Here is a 19,781-nt window from a genome sequence, read left to right on the forward strand (position 1 = left end):
AACTTAAGCACTCAAGTTATGCTCACCTTTCTGGGGACTTGTGTCCTATGTGTCTCCCATGGAGTCTCTGCTCTGGGCAGCGTCCGGGCACTCTGCTGTCTTCAGAGAGGCTGCACCATGGCCCTCCAGCATCACCTACAAGTCCCTGGTGGGAGCATGAACTTGACTTTCCTTGTTCCCAGGGCACGTGCCTAACAGAGTGCTCATGGACCACTGAGCTCTGGGGTCAAGGTGTTCTTTCTGAAGCAGGGAAACGTGGTCCAGGTCTAATAAGCCCGCAGACAGCCTCTTAAGGGCTACTGTACTAGCACATCCTGAAGGATTTTAAACATCCATTGTATCCCCCGGTTATCTTAAAAAAGAAAAGCTTAGGAATCCACTGACAAATTCAGTTCCCCTCTAGGTGAGGACAGCGGGGGAGGAGCACTCCACTATCAGTACTGGTGGATGTGATAGAAGGGAAGAGTCTTACACGGTGAACACTTACCCCTCCCCCAGTTCCTTAAACCTACCTTCCCATCGACGTTTCCAGAAATGTGTCTGCAGGCGGTGAAACCGTGGCCACCAGTGCTGGGGGAGTGGCTGTATTGCACCCCTTGCACCCACCCGGAACCTCCCACCCCACAAATCAAGTCCACCTGTCACACAAGAAAAGTTTATTGAAAAATAAAGTTCTCCCTAGTTTTCTCTACGACAGTGGAAAACGAAGCAGTGCTCTCTACGCCCGTACAGTACATGTGACAGCCACACCTTATTGGCAGAGCCTTGCCTGACTTAACCCGGGTGGACGGTAGAAAACGGCCGTACCAGGAGCTGGCTGAAGACACAGACGCGCATGGCCATTAGCTTATAGACACTGAGCTTGGGACAGCAACTACGGCAGAAAAGATGTCACCATCTCCTTTGGCATCGGTTGTCCAACCCGCATTTGTTCTGTTCATACCTGGCCTGGACAGGGAGCAAACGCTCCCTAAGTTTGCGCGATCTCAGCTTGGGCAGAGGTGGCTGACTGCGCTAGCTCCCTGTCCGGCTGTCCCAGGGAGACGACCTGCAAGTGGTCTGAGCACCCAGGACCACACCCCCCCGCCCCCCGCCGACTCCCCAAACACAGGGCCCTGTGCCCCGCATGAGCACACAGCTGCCCTCTGTCCCTCTGCCCTGCCTCACCAGCTGCGGGGTGGGGGGGGGCTAGGGGGTCATCTAAAGGCTCCACAAGATCTGGGGAAAGTCGAGGAAATGCTTTGAAGAAGGTGCACGCCAATCTGACATCCACAGACATGTAAGACTGCTGATGGAGCTAAGAGAATGCAAAAGATCTTAAAAAGACACCAACAAATTCCTCCATTTTCCACAAATGCAGTCTATCCAGAATAGCGCCAAAATAGGAGAGGAGATAAAAGCTGAGCCTATCTAGGGAAGTAAGAGGCTGACACCAACCCCGCCCCCGCAAAAAAAAGCCAACTGACATTCAGGTGATTTGGAAAAACATCACTAAGCTAGGAGCAGCCTCTTGGAGTTCTGAAGAGCCCTCGCTCTCTCCACAAAACTAACCTTTAATTTGATAGAAACATAACAACTAACCAGCCTGGGAGTCTGATTCTCTTGGACTGGACTCTGGAGAAGCCACCCTGGCCAGCAGGGGGCAGCCAAGGGACTTCCCGGGGAATGAGTGCATTCAAGAGGTCATTCCTTTTCCCTTAAATAAAAAAACAGAAACACCTCTATTATTGCATTTCAGAGGAAGATGGGTAACTTTAAGGGAACAGTCTGTCAGAGGATTTAATTTCCAGCTCAAAAAGTTCTGCACACACCCTGGAAGGGTCCAGAAGATGTCAGTGGGGTGGGGTCTGGCATGTGGCCACACTCTTATGTCAAGCTGACTAATTCTTGCAGCCCAGTTCCACCTGGGGCTGAAGTCAGGCATATTTTCAAATCAGTCAGTGCATTCAGGGACACAGTACCATTTTAGCCAGCAGGGTGGACACAGGACTTGGGCATCTTAAACCTGTAATTCCTACAACATTCTATCAACTTGGAGTATCTTCCTGCACCTACAGGAATCAATGATAGGAAGTGAGCTCAGCTCTTTTTTTCCCTCAACTTTTATAAAATGTGAAAAACAACAATATTTAACATTTACTAGGACTTATTATATGCCAGACATTGCTAAACACTGAATCCTCACAAAACCCCTAAGTGCTAAGAAAGCTAGGGTAATTTTTTTTTTTTTTCTGCATCTGACACTAGACAGCTAATTTGGCCTTTTGCCATATAAACTTGGGTTTTCCATTTTTTTGTTAAAGCCAACAAGAAGGAAAAGAACCCACCCTCCGCTTTAGGCAACTCCCACCTTCCTAGAGCAGCCTGTATCTCTTGACATCGGTCCATCTCTTCACATGAAGATGCTCTGCAGCCTAGGGGATGGGCGGGATTAGAATGAAACCAATGTGGAAATGAAAATATTCTTCAATAAATAAAACATTCCAGGCTTGGGAGAGTAACACAACCACAGCCTGTCGTTAATAGAGCTTTTTTTAAAATCAAGAATTGGTGTGGGGTGTGGGGGAGGGTAGGGAGGGTGGTGGGTGTGGGAGAGGGTGGCAATGTCCCAATTATGTATGTATCATCTAGTAGGGAAACCATCCCAGGGAGGGGGTGGCCTGATTGGCCTGGTCTAAAGAGCACTAACCCGCCCATAACAGCACAGTTTCTGCCTAACTGCTCACAATCACAGTTTTACCACCAGTGAGCTGCACTGGGGCACCAAGGGAGCTTACTGGGAGGCTGACGTCTGCCAAGGAAATAAAAACAGGGGGTGCATATTATTTCCCCTTCATCCTGCTAGGGAGATAGAATGATTTGGGGCCAGTGCTTCCAACGAGCCCAGCAGGGCCTGCTTCCCTACACTGCAAGCCCTCACACAGGGTTGGTTCTCTGCCCCCGCCACCCTCCACCAAGCCCCAGGGTGGCACCTGTCAACCATCTGTCTCCAGACAAACCCAGAGACCTGGACAAGCAGCCTGGGAGGGTGAAGGTCGGTCTGGAGGAAGTCAGCCCTCTTCTTGGGGCCCTCGTGGCTGCATGGGGGTGTCTGCGCACATATGCTGTGACCTGGGGAGCTTGGAGGGCATGTCTGGCGTCCAACCTGGGTTGCCCTATCTCACAAGGACAGGTCCTATCTATCTCCAAGCTGGAGGAGTCTGCTAGCTTCCTTCAACAAAACCCGGATTCCAAATACCAACACCAGATTCCAAACACCAATCCCAAAGAAAAGTGAAAAGGCACCTCAGAGAAACAATAAATATCACCAAAGAAAAGATGGCTTAATACTTACAAACATACAGCAAACACAAAGTCAAAAACCCAATCTAAGCAAAAACGCGAAAAGCTTCTCCAATTGTGCATGTGCAAATCAAACTGCATACCAGAAATAAATGAGGTGTTTACTGGCATGAGAAGTGTGTTTTCCCTTTCAGGAATTTTTACTCCTGAAAGTGTTTACATTTCAAAGGAAAGCTTTCTCTCCTTTAATAAATTAAACCTTTTCCCTCAAGTTTTTTAAGAACTTAGGATCACAGTGGAGGAAAAATAAATCCAAACTTTTAGGAAAAAATGTACAAAAAACTTAAAAACCAGGTAAAGAGGTGAGAGATGCTCAGAGCACAGGAAGATGCTAGTCCTGACTGGGGAGATCTCTCCCTGTGGAACTGTCATCAATTACAACGTAGTTCAGGATTCTATCAAGATTGGCACTGGCAAAACCACCCAAGGCTTCTAGCCCACACCCTGAAAGGCGCCGTCTTCTCCCAGAGCAGGCAGGAATCGCAGCCCTTCTTGCACAGGGCAGATGGAGGCTCCACCCTAATGTCCTCTGGGGTCACTGACCAGACTCGGGCCGAGTCTGTGGAGGCCTGGGAACCAGTATACATTTGGTGTTGCCCCCTCTGCCCTCAACAACTGGAGTGTGGGTTTCTTTGCACCAGGAGCAGCAGCCACGTCACCCCACCCCGGGGGCAGAACTCTGGCTTACTCCTGGTCAGTTCTGGGATGGGGGGAGCAAGAAGGATCTTAAGGTGGTGAAGTGCTCCCTGGGCTGCCTGACCGAGGGTCCTGGCGTGGAGGAGGCAGAGTCCCTGAGCCCAGGGGCAGCCGGCAAACGATCCCTGCAGCTTCTGGAACACAAGGCCGGCACAGCGTGTTTCTGAGAACCGGGCTTTCCAGCCTCCTTGCTTTCAGAGTTCCTGGGCTTGTTCTAACGGATCTCTGCCAGATGGGTGAGTCTGGCAAAGCGTGGGAAACTGGCCTCGGCCCGCAGGGTCCCCCTGCTGGTCAAACACGGGCACGCACCTCCTCAGCACCAGAAACGGCCAGAAGGGCCCAGGAGAGGGCAGTGCGGGCCCAGGAACTGCAGGTCTGGGCGCTAACGCGAATTCCCTCTAGGAAGGCTGCAGCCAGGAGGCCCGTCCATAGGAAACGGTTCCCAACAGCAGGGATGGCAGCTGTTTCCTCCCCCGGCAGGAAACTGTCCTCGCAAAGCACTCAGAAGCACACGGGCACTCACAGCCTCTTGCCCAGTTTCCTTTCGACTTCTGCCCTTGTTTCTATGCTCAGCCAGTTTGTGAGGGGTGGGCCCTGGCATCCCTGCTCAGCGCGGAGGTTTCCCCATCAGAATTCTCCCTGGCACAGGTAACTCGGGGGCCACCTATGGGGTGGGGGAGACCCTGGCTGCCCTAACTCCCCCACTCCATTCTCTAAGATCCACTGAGGTTAGTCTAAGGAAAGAAGGCCGGCTGTGCATTTGATATTAATTTTATACCCAGGAAGAAGAATCGAGGAGTGGGTGGAATCTAACCTCCCATCCCTCACAGCCCCACGCTCCTCCTGGGTGGGCCTCAGACTTGAGAATTCTAACCTGAACCTTGCGTCCCAAAGGCCCACCCAGCCACCAGCCGTGTCCAGCTTTTCTGCTCAGCAACCAAGCCACTCAGAATCTTCAGTGAGGGCTGGGTGGCTCACGGGACAGCTTTCAAGGGGGACATTCTGCCAGAGAGAGAAGGGAGCTCACTCTTACCAGCACGGAGATGCCAGGGGCATCACAGGGCCCACACACACGCACGCACACACGCGTGCACGCGCAAAGCACTGAAGCACGGCGTGGGGGGAGGAGAGTGGGAAGGGGCTGGGGGAACTTGCACCAAGAGCAGAGCGCGGGGGCTCCAGGGTTTGGTCCAACCTGCCGACCAGTTCAACACCCTCCTCCCCAGTATTTCTGCCTGGAGTAAAAGCCAGTATCAGATTCCTACCCGTTGCAAACCACACCCACACTCACAGTCAGCAGCCAAGACAGTGCACATTCATCCTGGCCTGCCCTTGCTCCCCCAGCCAACATCCCCTGGACTTCGGTGACATCGGACCGAGTGAATATGACACAAGCCCAGCTCAGGTGATGCTACTAGTTCTTAGGGACCAGCTTTGCTCCTGTCCAAATCGCAGTTCAAAGACACCCCTTTCTCAAGGGGGTAAAGAGCACCACCTCCAAGTGCAAGGGTAGCTTGTAATCCTAACCAGAAATGACAGCCAAGCTGTGTGGGGGTGTGTTCCACCTCGGGGGAGGGATGGAACAGACGAAAGGAGCCTGTCACTGCAAAGCAGCCCATCTCTGGCCCCTGCTGGGCTCTCTGGACCACACAGGCATTTCCCCGGACAACCAGGGGGTGCCTATCCCCTGGCCTCTGCCACCTGCTAAGCACAAGGAATTTCTTTTCTTCTGCCACCATCCACTTTGAGGAGCTAGGTAGCCACAGCTGCCCTTAATCCTGCCACCAGCCCCAGAGCGCACTCTGCCCAAAGCAGACAACAGTCATGTTACAGTGAAGAGGGATGGCCAGCAGAGGAAAATCAGAGAAGTAGCAAGACGCGCAATCAATCCCTCTTTGCCCTCCCCAGCTCCCCCTCCCTCCCTCCCAAATAAATAAATTAATGGGTTTAGGAATGTTCCCGTAGGAAGTTCTTTCCAACTAGCTTGATTCCTCCTCTGGTTTTGTTTCGTTTAAACGAATATTGAGATTCTCTTTTATCACCCTGGAGCAGCTGCACAGTCTCCCTACTGTAGCTCCTCCAAAATTAAAGACGAAGTTGTGCCAGGGAGAAGCCAGGTTCCCGGCCTGAGGTTGGCTCTCGTTTTGTTTTGGTGAGAGCTCCGCTGTGATGCTGTAACTGCAGCGGGACCAGTACCAAATCGAGACCTTCCACCAAAACGTTCAGGCTCTGGGGAGAGTCCCTGAATGGCGTCTGTGTCCCCGCCCCATCCTGGTGGGGCTGGAGCCACTGTCTCCCCCCTGCAGAGCGTGGGCGCGGGTGGAATGGCGGCCGCTATAGACAGTCTTTACAGAGAGCCACCTGGCCCTTGATGAAGTCCCGGCAGGGGCAGATCCTCCGGTGGCGGGCGTGGGCGCCGGCACAGCTGAACAGCAGGAGGTCGCCTTGAAACACACAGTGCTTGTTCTTGGGGTCGAAGGAGGGTGCCACGATGTCCTTGGCCAGCTCTGAGCTTTGGCAGTTCACCTCGTACCTGAAGAGGAAGAAGAACGGGTTGGAGAGGCAGGGACCGTCCTCAGCCCTGCCCGCTTCTACCACCCTCCAGTGGGGAAGGCTGTTTGGGGCCCCTGTTGACCACCCTCTGACCCAGCCGTCCTTACCTCTGGGAACCCGGGCTCGAGAAGGGCATGTGAGTGCCTGGATATGCATGTGGTTGCGGTGTGTGTTCAAGGCTGCTTAGGGAAGCACTGTCCATCACAGAGAAGAACTGGAAATAACCTGAAGACTCAGCAAGTGGGGAATGGCTGGGTCCCCTGTGGCTCAGCTGTGTTATCAGAGTCACATGCAGCACTTGACAAGCAGGTAGGAATGCGACCACCAGCAAGAGAGCAAGTAATAACCGGGGGTGCAGTGTATCTACGTGTGTGTGTGTGCGTGCGCGTGTGCACACACAGAGAGAGTGAGTGTGGGAAGGAGAGCGAGGGGGAGAGAAAGAGAGAGAAGAGAGAAAAAGAGGGAGACAGGAAGAGGGGTAGAAAGTAGAGCAGGTACACTAAAGACTGAACAGTGGTTACTTCTGAGAACTGAGACTGGGACAATGATATGCATTATTTAAATGCTTTTTTAGAACATTTTAAAACTATGTCTATTTTTAAAACTAATGCTTAGAGAAGATGTCTGTTATATGACCTTAGTCTCCCGCTGGAGAGCAATCAGATGGTCTCCTGGGCATGGTGTGTCCTGGGGCCTCAATTCATGGGACCTTTGAAGCCGCCTTCCACGATTGTGGCAACAGAATGGCCTACCACCCACCCCGGCCCCCAGCCCCTGAGGGTTCTGGATGCGCAGAGCAGGGACTGAGTCCAGGCCCTGATCCCAAGCCCATGTTCTTCCTCCTCCCCCATCTTCTCCCACCCGTCTGGCTGTGGGCTGCAGACCCCTGGGGTTTTGCTTCCTCAGACTGAAACCCCCACCTGGGGGGCTCAGGAGAACAGTGTTGGCCTCTCATCTCAAAGAAGAGCCATGTAAGTTCTCTTCCTAGCTGGGGTGTTCGGGTCCCACCATCCTGTCCCCCGTTGTCCCACATGCCTGGTGGGGAACAGCTCAGAGAAGGTGGCCAGACAGATCTGGGTTTGCATCCTGGCTTCATCTCTTATGAGCCGTGTGGCCCTGGACCAATGCCTGAGCCTCCCTGTGACTGTTTCCTTTTCTGTGAAATGGGGATAAATAACCCTTGACTCACAGGGAAGGTCACGTGCTTAGTCGCATAGTCATGTCTCACTCTTTGCAATCCTTTGGACTGGAGCCCACCAGGCTCCTCTGTCCATGGGGTTTTTCAGGCAAGAATACTGGAGTGGGTTGCCATTCCCTTCTCCAGATCATCTTCCTGACCCTGGAATTGAACCGGCATCTCCTGTGTTTCCTGCACTGCAGGTGAATTCTTTACCCACTCACAGGGGGAAAGCACGGGGATTAAATTAATGTTTACAGAGCAGCTGGCAGAGTCCAGCTCTGAGTAAGCATTCAGTGCATGAGAACTAGCATGATCGCTCCCGCTGGTCGATGCTGGGTGGACTGCCACCTTCTGCCTTCACCCCACACTGTGAATTTACACACATGCCAAGTGTCTCCATTTTGCTTTGTTCACAGAAGTCCTGATTCTTGCTGGCAGGGAGGGGATTCGGGCGGGGAACCTGAGGTTTCCTGCCACTTCTGGAAAGCTTCCAAATGTTGGGAGGAAAGCATCTGACCCCCACCCCCACCCAGTGTTACTCCTGCCCGCTTGTCTTCCTTGGGCCAACTAACTGCCTGGGCCCACCTGCCCCCTTGCCGGCACTAATCTGTGATTTCCAGCGCATCTCCTGGGCTTCTGGTGAGTTCTCCGAGGCTTCCAGCCCAGCTCCTGGCTCTCGGGAGGGCAGCGCCCCCTCCTGTCCTGCTCTTTCAGTCTCCAGGGAGCTCTGTGGCTTCTCTAAGTGGCCTAACACCTCCTGATGTTCAGGGTGCCAGCTGGGAGACGGAAGCACCCAGAGGATTAGGGTCATGGCGAGGGCAAGGAGGTGGGGGCTCCGTGGATTTCCTAAAGGAAACACAAGTCAGAGTCAGGGCCCTCCTGGTCCTGCCTGTTTCCTGGCCAACGCTGAAAGAGGGTCCCCAGAGCCCAGCTGGCCATGAAGTTTCCACATGGAATGTGGCCTTGGGATCCAGATTTGTGCTTATGCTATTGATGTATTTAGGTGAATCACGGCAGCTGCTGTGTCTTAACGCAAGCCATCTGCCTGGCACACCGCTCATCAGGGGTGTGAAGTCTCCAGAATTCATCTCGGACCCCGTGGCGAGTGGGTGGGACTGTCACAAGCCAGGGAGAAACACGCCTGCTCCTGGCCTCCTGGACTTGGACTCCAGGCCCAGCGTACCAGGGTGTGAGCACATGTGCCCATGGCCACGAGGCTGCAGCAGCAGCCTGTCCGAGGCTGATGTCCAAAGACCACCGCAAAGCGCGGTGGGCGGTCCCCGGAGCCATGGGTGACATGGCCCAGCAAGCTCCCCAAGGGCTCAGCTGGGTGGTGGTGGGGCCACCCTTGGGTGTGACCCGATCCCTGGCCTGGGGTCTCCGTCCCACAGCCCCGGGCCTGCAGAGAGAACCCTCGAGCATCCTTGCTGAGCTCAGCAGGGGGGGACCTTCCCAATCGCTGGAGCACATCCTCACCCCGACGTGGTCCCTTGTCACCCCGACGTGGTCCCTTGCCTCTTCAGGGCGTGTGTGTTGCTGTCCTGCCTCTGTTCCTAGCATGTCTGTCTTACACACACACACACACACACACACACACACACACACACACACACACACACACACACACACACACACACACACACCCTTGTGCTGTTTCCATTCTGCGGCCCCTGGGTGCTCGCCTCTCTCTAACTGCCCTCAACGGCTTCACTCACAGGATGGGAACTGGGGCTTCGGAGGCCCTTCAGCCCTCGCCGGAGAGCTTAGAGCTCTTGAAACAGAAGAAAAAGGCAAGGCCTCCCCCTCCCCATGAGGATGCCTATTTCCCAAGAGGACAGAAGCCCCGCATCCCTCTCCACACGCAGACCCATGCGGGATGAAAGGAAGGAAGCCGGGCCCCACCTGCGGGTCTTCTTCCTCCCCTCCCTCCTCCCCCCACTCCACCTTGCTAATCCGAACCCCGTATCCACCAAGTCTCCCCAGGCTCACTAGTCACCACTCTGAAGCACTGAGGCACCACAGTGCTCACAATCCAGGCTTCGTGGCTTAGAATTCCTCTTCAAAAAAAAAAAAAAAAACACCCCAAACTCAATAAATTAATATTTTAGAGGATACAACTTGTAAAGGTAGCAACATTACAAAGAAGATCTTCCACTAACGTGTTTCTATTTCTGGGGGTGAGGTGCTCCCCCCGGACCCCATCAGCATGGACTCCGGCTCTTTCTAGGACCTCTGTCCTCTGACCTCTCAGGGGTGGTCTGGGTCAACTCAGGCTGCACCTGAATCACGCATGCTTTGTGCACAGGGCTTTGTGGTCACCTCTCCATCACTCCCAGAGCCCCGCCTGAGCAGGAGCTCCAAGACCAGCTGCCTGACTCCCCAAGTCAAGACGACAGCATGGGACACTTGACACCTGTCATATCAAGTCACACCGCGTGGCGAGGACAGGCCGGGGACACCCGGAGACGGAGAGGAGCTTCCACTCAGAGCCAGGCCCCAAGCTGGAGGAGAAACGGCAGCCTGGGCTCGGAGGAGCCGCTCACCGCTGAGTGGCCATGAGTATGGATCAGCCGGGACGCCGCGCTGGGGAGACACTCGGCAGACTTGCCAGAGCGCTGTGACGTTATCAGTATTTACCAATGCAGAAACGAAGGTGTTCAATAGGGCTCTCATGTTCAGAAAATTAATTTCAGGTGGCTCTGTTGCAAAATTAGCATGTGCAGCAGCCTCCAAGGGAGAAAACCCACAGATCTTCAAGGGGCTAGGTGGTCGGGGGCTGCTGAGTCATGCCTCGGCAAAGGGCCTGGCCCGGGGTAGCCCCTCACCCAGGCCTTCTGCTGCCCTGGGTTCGGCCTGGTGCACGGGATTGCTGGTGGGGGGCGGGGTGGGCTTTGGGGGCGCGGGCACTGGCTTTTCTGGTCGCAGCCCGGCGACTCAGGCCTGCTCCATGGCCCACGCTCCCGGAGGGCAGGACTGTGCTGCGCACAGGCTCACCATCACTGCGGCTGTCCCCATTCCACAGGCGGGAAGACTGACAGAACAGAGGAAACGGGTCCACTGGCTCCCTTTCCGGTTACCCTGCAGGCTTGGCGGGGCCCTGGGCTCTCTGAGCCGGGCCCTGACTCTCCTGGAGCCCTGCCCCCGGCCTGGCCAGGAAGGCCCATGCCTCTGAGCCGTCCCATCAGGGTTCCCTCCTCCAGAGGCAGGCGGGGCTACCTCTGCACGTGGACATTTGACGGTCTGTCCCTAGTGACGCCAGACTTCCTAACAGAGGGAGACACTCAGGGTTCTCAGGAAGCCACCTTCGTACAGGAGTGGCCTGCAACAGGGGTGAGTGGGAAGCTCCTCCTGCACTTAGAATTGGGGACACGTGCTCTGGAGGTAGAAGCTTCTAGCACCACAGACATCAGACCAGCGCTGCCTCTCACATGGCGTCACCGGCTGCAAAGCAGGATGTCGACCCACTCTGCTGGTCTGGCCTCTATTCTGCTGGTGGAATTGAGGCCACCTCTGATCCTGGTCTTCATGTTAAAAAAGAAAAACGAGAAAAAATAGCATCCCCCGAGTCCCTACTCAGGAAAGGAGCCCTGCAGGCAAGATGCTAGAGATCACGTTTCCTCTCTGAAAAGGGTTTTACACCTTATTACTTGAGGTGAGCATAATAAGGCTTACAGGCAGGGCCAGGCCAGCTCAGACCACTGTGCCCAGATAGATGCAGTGGCCAACTGTGCTCTTAACAGGGCGCGAAGCCAGAATGGAGACCTGTGAGCCTGGAGCCCCGAGTCCACTCTGTTCCTAAGACTGGGGCAGGGGCTTCCCTGGTGACTCAGGTGGTAAAGAATCCCCCTGCCATTGCAGAAGACACAGGTTCGATCCCTGGCTAGGTAGGAACCCACATGCAAGCCCTTGTACCACAACGACTGCATCTGTGCTCCAGAGCCCGGAAGCTACCAACTACTGAGCCCATGTGCCTCGGAGCAACTAAGCCCAGGCTCCACAGCTGCTGAAGCCCGAGTGCCTGGAGCCCATGCTCCACAACAAGAGAAGTCACTGCGATGAGAAGCCCGTGCACCATAACTAGAGACTTGTCCTCGCTCGCTGCAACTAGAGAAAATCCTGTGCAGCAAGAAAGACCCAGCACAGCCAATAAATAAGTTTAAAAAAAAAAAAAAGACTGGGACCTAACTACTGCTCTGCGGAACATCTGGGGTTGGGAGAACAAGTCCCCTCGGGGAAAACACCACATTAGAGCTATTAAGGTTGGGAGGGAGGTGACAGGTAATTAACTAGGTTGTGGCCCAGTGAGTGAAAGTCACTCAGTCGTGTCCAGCTCTTTTCGACCCCATGGACCATACGGCCCATGGAATTCTCCAGGCCAGAATACTGGAGTGGGTAGCCTTTCCCCTCTTCAGGGGATCTTCCCAACCCGGGATCGAACCCACATCTCCCTCATTACAGGTGGAATCTTTACCAGCTGAGTCACAAGCCCAGGGTGGGTGCGATAAATATGAGGCACAAATTTAGCCCTGACTGAGGTCATGAGTCAGAGGCCAGAAGAAACCTCACATGAAAATTTGGAAAATGCAAACACCAAACTCAAAATGCCACCACAAGAGGAAATGAACGGTGTTAAAGAAAGTAAATGGTTCCCTGGTAGCTAAGTGGGAAAGAACCCGCCTGCCAATGCAGGAGATGTGGGCTCATTCCCTGGGTCTGGAAGATGCCCTGGAGAAGGCAACCCACTCCAGTATTCTTGCGTGGAGAATCCTATGCACAGAGGAGCCTGGCAGGCTATAGACCACGGGATTGCAGAGTTGAAAATGACTTATCAGCTAAACAACAACAACTGTAAGTAACACAAGCAGCACAAGGGAAGCAATGCCGGTGAGAGAGAAGACCCCACTGGGTGACTCTGGGCTGTAATTCCAGTGCTGTGCCCGCTACCCTGCTCGGGGACCCTCAGGGACCTAGCAGTGCAGGCTCATAGCCGCTGGGATGCACTCACTCCAAAACGGCTGAAATAAAGGACAAAGGGGACGGGGCTTCAGGAGGGCAGGGTGGCAGTGGATTTGCTGTGGGCAGTTCTGTGCCAGCTCCTTGCCCACATTTTTCATTCCTCCCTGACTCCAGGGTTGAAGACTGTCACTCTGCTAGATGCCAGCTGGGGACCAGGCTTCAGCCTGGGACCTCAGGGGCAGGTCCGTCCATGCTTGCGGTTCTGGGCCCATCTTGGCTGTTATGCTTCTTGGGTACGAATTAGCTAACTGACACCTCCTACCATCTCCAAACCCAGACTTGGCATTATTTATGCACATACAACACCCCCATTTGAATTCTAAATGTATCAGCAGGCCCGGTGACCTCATCTACCTAACAGTAAAAATGCTAGGCCAACTTTCTCTGGGTAGGGGGAGACGTGGTGTGACCCGCTCCTTCTCCACAATTTATTCCAACAGCCCCTGAACCTAGAGCCTAGAAACGCATCCCTGTCAACCCAACTCTAAGCCCGAGGCGAGCGGGAGGCGGGGCCGCCCCTCCTGCGCTCCGGCACTTACTTCAGCAGGTCCTTGTCCTTGTTGAGATGCTGGAAGAAGGACGGCTCACAGATGAGCTGGTTCTCCTGACAGACTTGCTTGCAGGACTGCCCGGGCTCGGCAAATTTTACCTGCAGGGCACTCAGGGGCGGCCACATCACTTGCCCGTGGCAGAAGTCCTAGAATGACAATGAAACTGTCAGGCAAGGGACCAGGGATGCAGGTGGGGGATTCCCAGTCTGCCAACCAGTCCCAACAAGCTGGGGCACCGGCTGTGTGAGAGTGGAGAGGGGCAGTGGATGGGAGCCAGACAGACTCAGGTTGGGATCTCAGCTAGAACAGGCCTTGGCCTTGCCACCTCTACTCACCAGCTTCCTATGCCCAGCACCGTGCCTGCCAGTAAGGGGCTATCCCTTCATGTCCACGATGATACAGTCGAGCTATTTAAAGTCTCCGCCCTTGAAGGCCCATCTCCAGGCCCACGTTCACCAGCTGTTCCATTCCCTCCGCCCTAATTCCTAAGACATTTTCAGTGACTACCTAATCTGACACAGAATTTAACAACGGTTACCTAATATAACCCTGTTCTGTGAGTGCTAGTTTCAACTCAGGGAAGCAAAAGAGGTCTGTAGGTCTCTGGAATAGAACCTATCGTGGGGACGTGGTCTTGATAGAAGCTCAGTTGGTTGAAACAAGTATAACAGAAATTCAATCGCTAGAGAAGCTGTCTGAGGACGTGTGATAGGAGGTGAAGTAACCTGGTCCCCCCTGAGAGGAGAGGCACCCGGAGGCAGGGAAGGTGGGGGTGTGCTCAGGATGGGGCTGGTCGGTCATTCCTGGGATCTACTGGGAGCGGAGGAAACGCACACGTCCAAGGGAGTCACGGGCAGGGAGGACCAGGAGGAAACTGCAGCAGGGGTGAGCTGAGCGGTGAGGAGAGAGGTGAACTGGGAGCAGGGGTAGGGCAGGTGAGGAGCGGGGACTCTCCCCGACCTGGGACCCCAACTTTCCTCTCAGCCATGCCAGGAGCAAGTCTGAACAGGTACCCCAGGGGTGGGAACTCAGGTACCACTGACACCCAGAGCCCGCTCTGCTTAAACGTTGCTGATGGAACCCTAGTCAAAGCCCTCCAAATCCCTGAGCCATCCAACCTGCAAAAGACAAGTCATGTTTGTTTAACTTCTTTTGGGGTGGGCTAGCCCTTGGGGTGCCCAGTGATGGCTAGGATCCTGAGCTCTCAACTCTACTTGGAGGAATTCACCCCAGACATACGGGACACATGGGGCAAAGAAACCTACTCAGGACACAGGGAAACGTAAGCAATGTTGTTGAGAGGAGAAGTGGAAGATTTGAAACAAACTAAAGGTTGTATATAAACAGGTTGTGTTTAAACACTGAGAGCCAGACATCCTGGAGTGTGAAGTCAAGTGGGCCTTAGGAAGCATCACTGTGAACAAAGCTTGTGGAGGTGATGGAATTCCAGCTGAGTTATTTCAAACCCTAAAAGATGCTGCTGCTAAAGTGCTACACTCAATATGCCAGCAAATTTGGAAAGCTCAGCAGTGGCTACAGGACAGGAAAAGGTCAGTTTTCACTCCAATCCCAAAGAAAGGCAATGCAAAAGAATGTTCAAACTATCACACAATTGCACTCATCTCACACACTAGCAAAGTAATGCTCAAAATTCTCCAAGTTAGGCTTCAAAAGTATGTGAACCAAGAATTTCCACATGTTCAAGCTTGATTTAGAAAAAGGTAGAGGAACCAGAGATCAAATGGCCAACATCCATTGCATCATAGAAAAAGCAAGAGAATTCCAGAAAAATATCTACTTCTGCTTCATTGACTAAGCCAAAGCCTTTGACAGTGTGGATCACAACAAACTATGGAAAATTCTTAAAGAGATGGGAATTCCAGACCACTTTACCTGCCTCCTGAGAAACCTGTATGCAGGTCAAGAAGCAACAGTTAGAACCAGACATGGAACAATGGACTGATTCCAAATCAGGAAAGGAGTATGTCAAGGCTGTATACTGTCACCCTACTTATTTAACTTATAAGCAGAGGACATCATGCGAAATGCCAGGCTGGATGCAGGACAAGCTGGAATTAAGATTACCAGGAGAAATATCAATAACCTCAGATATGCAGATGACACCACTCTTATGGCAGAAAGCAAAGTGAAACTAAAGAGCCTCTTGATGAAAGTGAAAGAGGAGTGAAAAAAGCTGGCCTAAAACTCAATATTCAAAAACCTAAGATCATGGCATCCAGTCCCATCACTTCATGAGAAATAAATGAGGAAACAAGAGAAACAGTGACAGACTTTATTTTCTTGAACTCCAAAATCACTGCAGATGGTGACTACAGCCGTGAAGTTAAAAGACGCTTGCTCCTTGGAAGAAAAGCTATGACAAATCTAGACAGCATAAAAAAGCAGAGACATTACTTTGCTGACAAAGGTCCATCTAGTCAAAGCTATGGCTTTTCCAGTGGTCATATATGGATGTGAGAGTTGGACCATAAAGGCTGAGTGCTGAAGAATTGATGCTTTTGAACTGTGGCATTCGAGAAGACTCTTGAGAGTCCCTTGGACTTCAAGGAGATCAAACCAGTCAATCCTAAAGAAAATCAATCTTGAATATTCATTGGAGGGACTGATGTTGAAGCTCCAGTACTTTGACCACCTGATGCGAAGAGCTGAGTCATTAGAAAAGACCCTGATGTTGGGAAAGATTGGAGACAGGAGGAGAAGGGGACGACAGAGGACGAGATGGCTGGATGGCATCACCAACTCGATGGACGTGAGTTTGAGCAAGCTCTGGGAGTTGGTGATAGACAGGGAAGCCTGGTGTGCTGCAATCCATAGAGTCGTAAAGAGTCAGACAGGAGTGGCTGAACTGAAGTGAAACAATCTAAAGGTTGTATTTAAACAGGTAACTGTTCAGATACAAAGAAAACCAAGCAATGTAATAGGTTACTATGCCCTGACATGGAAACATCCCCAGTGCAAATTGAGAAGGGAAAAAAATAGGTTGAATGCGGGTATATAGTGTGCTTCCATTTGTGTCAATACACATAATCAGGCCTGTGTTCCTGTAAGAATATTTCTGGCATCACTAAGAAAAGGAAATGGATAACAGGGTTGGGGATCATCAGGGAATTTAATTTTCAATGCATGTCCTTCTGGAATATTCTTTTTCCTCTTGCTTTCTCTCTATCCTCTTTGTGGATGGGGAGCTGGTTAACCATCTCAGGCTTTCAGAACTGGAGCCAGCAGGGACAGGTTCCACGCTCCTCCTGTTGGTCATGTGGAGCATTGCAGGACTGGGCCCTGCAGGGTCCCTGAACAGCGAGATGGGTGAAGCCTCAGAATGCAGGCCAGAGATGCATCCAGGGGGCCCTACAGTGCTGTTTGCATTTTTCCTCTTTCAAACCTCAGCTTCCTCATCAGAAAAATATAGATGATGAAACTGATGATTTCACATGGTTCCTGCTTCTCCCCACTTCCTTGCTGAAGGAGGTGATGCTATTACACGTGGCGGAAGGTAACTGGCAAGTAGGCTTCTACTCCAGTCTCCTCATCAGGGCTTGAGATCCCACCAGTAAGGTGAACTTGCTGTCGTCTCCCACGTTACATCGTCATGTGAGGCTGTGCTTGCCTGAGCCTGAGTGAGTGCGTGCTCAAGTGGCTTTCGACTCTTTGCAGCGCCATTGACTACAGCCCGCCAGGCTCCTCTGGCCATGGGATTCTCCAGGCAAGAATACTAGAGTGGGTATTTGCTCCTCCAGGGGATCTTCCCACCCCAGGGATCCGAACCCTCCTGCGTCTCCTGTATTGGCAGGTGGGTTCTTTACCACTAGCGCCACCTGGGAAGCCCAAGTGAGTTTGGGGCTTAACAAATACCTCACAGCGTGAGGTCAGGAACCCTAGAGCCTGAATTTGTATCAGCTGACAGCAGAAGATTCCAGAAGGGTCTAATAATTCAGATATGAAAGAAATGCACTGGTTTAATAGGATCCAGTTTAGGGTTTTGACAGTGCCACAGGGCAGAGAGTAAGCAGAGTGCCCTCCTATCTCACAGCCCAGGGCTGGAAGACCTCGTCTAGGTCGTCAATTTGTGATCATCTTCAGCATAATCCATGGAGTTGCTAAGACTGGTGTAACACAATTATTTTGGTCTGGACACTGTTACTAAGGGTGACCGCATAATGGCAGACCCGGGCACCCGTAATGGGAACCCTGAGTGTTCACTGGTGGCTGTCACTCTCTAACCAGGCAGCATATGGAAACTTACTGGCTGAACTTTGAAAATATGTCCATCAAATAGGAAGGAAGATGCATGATGATCAACATAGTTATTGCTGATCAAAGCTGAGCATGTACATGGATATTTGGAAAAGGCTAAGCATTGGTTTTTTGGTTTGTTTTTCTGGCTGGCTACTGTAAGCAAAAGAACTGATGCTTTTGAACTTTGGTGTCGGAGAAGACTCTTGAGAGTCCCTTGGACTTCAAGGAGATCAAACCAGTCCATCCTAAAGGAGATCAGTACTGAATATTCATTGGAAGGACTGATGCTGAAGCTGGAGCTCCAATACTTTGGCCACCTGATGCAAAGAGCTGAGTCATTAGAAAAGACCCTGATGCTGGCAAAGATTGGAGGCAGGAGGAGAAGGGGACGACAGAGGATGAGACTGTTGGATAGCATCACTGACTCAATGGACATGAGTTTGAGCAAGCTCTGGGAGTTGGTGATGGACAGGGAAGCCTGGCGTGCTGCAGTCCATGGGGTTGCAGTCAGACGTGACTGAGCGACTGAACTGACTGACTGTAAGCAACTTTGCCTATAAGTCTTTAGGAGAAATCTGATAGTGTTTACAGCCATTAAGTATTATAATAAAGAGATTCAAAGTCTAATGGACACCAAAGCCTACTGTGTGACTGTACACAACAGGTGAACAACTAGGAACCCTGGATCGCTGGACACCATGACAGCTGAAGATGCAAATGCTGGCTTCTACAGCTCGGTAAGAACACTGCAGAACGTCCCTCCTACAGGCAGTGAGAGCTGAGGGTGGTGTCTACACCTGCAGAGTCTGGTGGACTCTTCAGATACTGCTTCTTGTTCATTCTGAGCCTCATGTGGTTATGCGACACAGTCCAAGGGATAAAACTGAAATGGGGAGAAAGATTCTTCCTTGTTAAACTAGGAGGTGGTGGGGCCAGGGAATTTGCTTCCGATCTGAGACCTAGATTTGAGGCCTTGGCCTCACCAGGGCGGGGCTTCGGGCACACTGCTCAGTCTGGCCCTGCCTCTGGTCCATGCGGAGTGATGCTGCCAGGCTGTGGGTGCCAGCTGGGCTGAAGGCTGGCAAACAGCAGGCGCTCCCCCAATGCTCACCGCCCTCCGCTGGTCCCTCTGTGGAGGCGGCGCCTGTGCCCTGTATTGGGCTCTGGAGGCACTGCAGCACTGGCGTGTGAAGAAGCGAGATAACGCTGGATAGATGGAGCCCTGGGCCTCGCCCCCAGCAGGGCAGACCGAGCCCACCTGCTGAGTCCTTAAGAAGCCCTGCAGCCACCAGTGCCGGTTCCCTTTAGCAGGAGAGCTTAACTCAACTCCACATGAATTCTTGGGTCCCAGTCACCCTTGCTTTGGCTCCCCGGGGGCTGGTCCGGTATCCTCTCACTCGTCTGTTCTGGGTACCAGTAGGACCAGAAATAATGAAGATATATTGGTGGGAGTGTAAACTGGTGCAGCCACTGTGGAAAACAGTATGCAGGTTCCTCAAAAAAACTAAAAATAGAGTTGTCACATGATCCAGCAATCCCAATCCTGGACATACACCTGGAGAAAAGTCTAATTTGAAGATATAAATGCACCCCAACGTTCACAGTAGCATTATTTACAATGGCCAGGACATGGACACAACCTAAATGTCCATGGAAAGACAAAAGGTAAAAGAAGACATGATATACATGTATACATACATGTAATATATACATATGTATGATGGAATGCCACTCAGCCATGAAAAAGAACGAGATAATGCCATTTGCAGCAACATGGATGGGCCTAGAGTGTCCTATTAAGTCAGAAGGAGAAAGACAACTACCATATGATATCACTCATATGTGGAATCTAAAATAAAATGTGTGAATTTGTCTATGAAACAGAAAGAGACTCAACAGACGTAGAGAACTGATGTGTGTTTGTCAAAGAGGGCAGGGGGGTGAGGGAAAGATGGATCGGGAGTTTGGGACTAGCAGATGCAAACTAATATATATGTAAAACTGAATCACTCTGCTATACACCAGAAACTACAGAACATGGTAAGTAACTATACTTCAATAAAATACATTTTAAAAAAAGAAATAGGGAAAATAGCGGCAGGCCCCTTTTAAGGCTTGGTGAACCTTGGTGAACACCATGGGTTGGCTCTTACTGTTACCATGAGCAAGGGACTTTTCTACGCCCT

General features: G+C 52.2%; 1 protein-coding gene across 7 annotated transcripts in view; it reads right to left on the minus strand.

Moving 5' to 3' along the window:
- Positions 1-641: 641 nt before the first annotated feature.
- Positions 642-19,781, minus strand: part of MGAT5 (alpha-1,6-mannosylglycoprotein 6-beta-N-acetylglucosaminyltransferase) — a 395,868-nt gene continuing 376,728 nt past the window's right edge. For all 7 annotated transcript variants that reach the window (XM_043894629.1, XM_043894630.1, XM_043894627.1 and 4 more), the window contains 2 exons: positions 13,327-13,484; positions 642-6,571 (listed from right to left, as the gene is read on the minus strand). In XM_043894629.1, the coding sequence (XP_043750564.1) occupies positions 6,373-6,571; positions 13,327-13,484 (357 nt within the window). In that variant the 3' untranslated portion in view covers positions 642-6,372. The remainder of the gene's footprint in view (positions 6,572-13,326; positions 13,485-19,781) is intronic.

This window comes from Cervus elaphus, chromosome 33, assembly GCF_910594005.1.
Source record: "Cervus elaphus chromosome 33, mCerEla1.1, whole genome shotgun sequence".
In the NCBI taxonomy this organism is placed as follows: domain Eukaryota; kingdom Metazoa; phylum Chordata; class Mammalia; order Artiodactyla; family Cervidae; genus Cervus; species Cervus elaphus.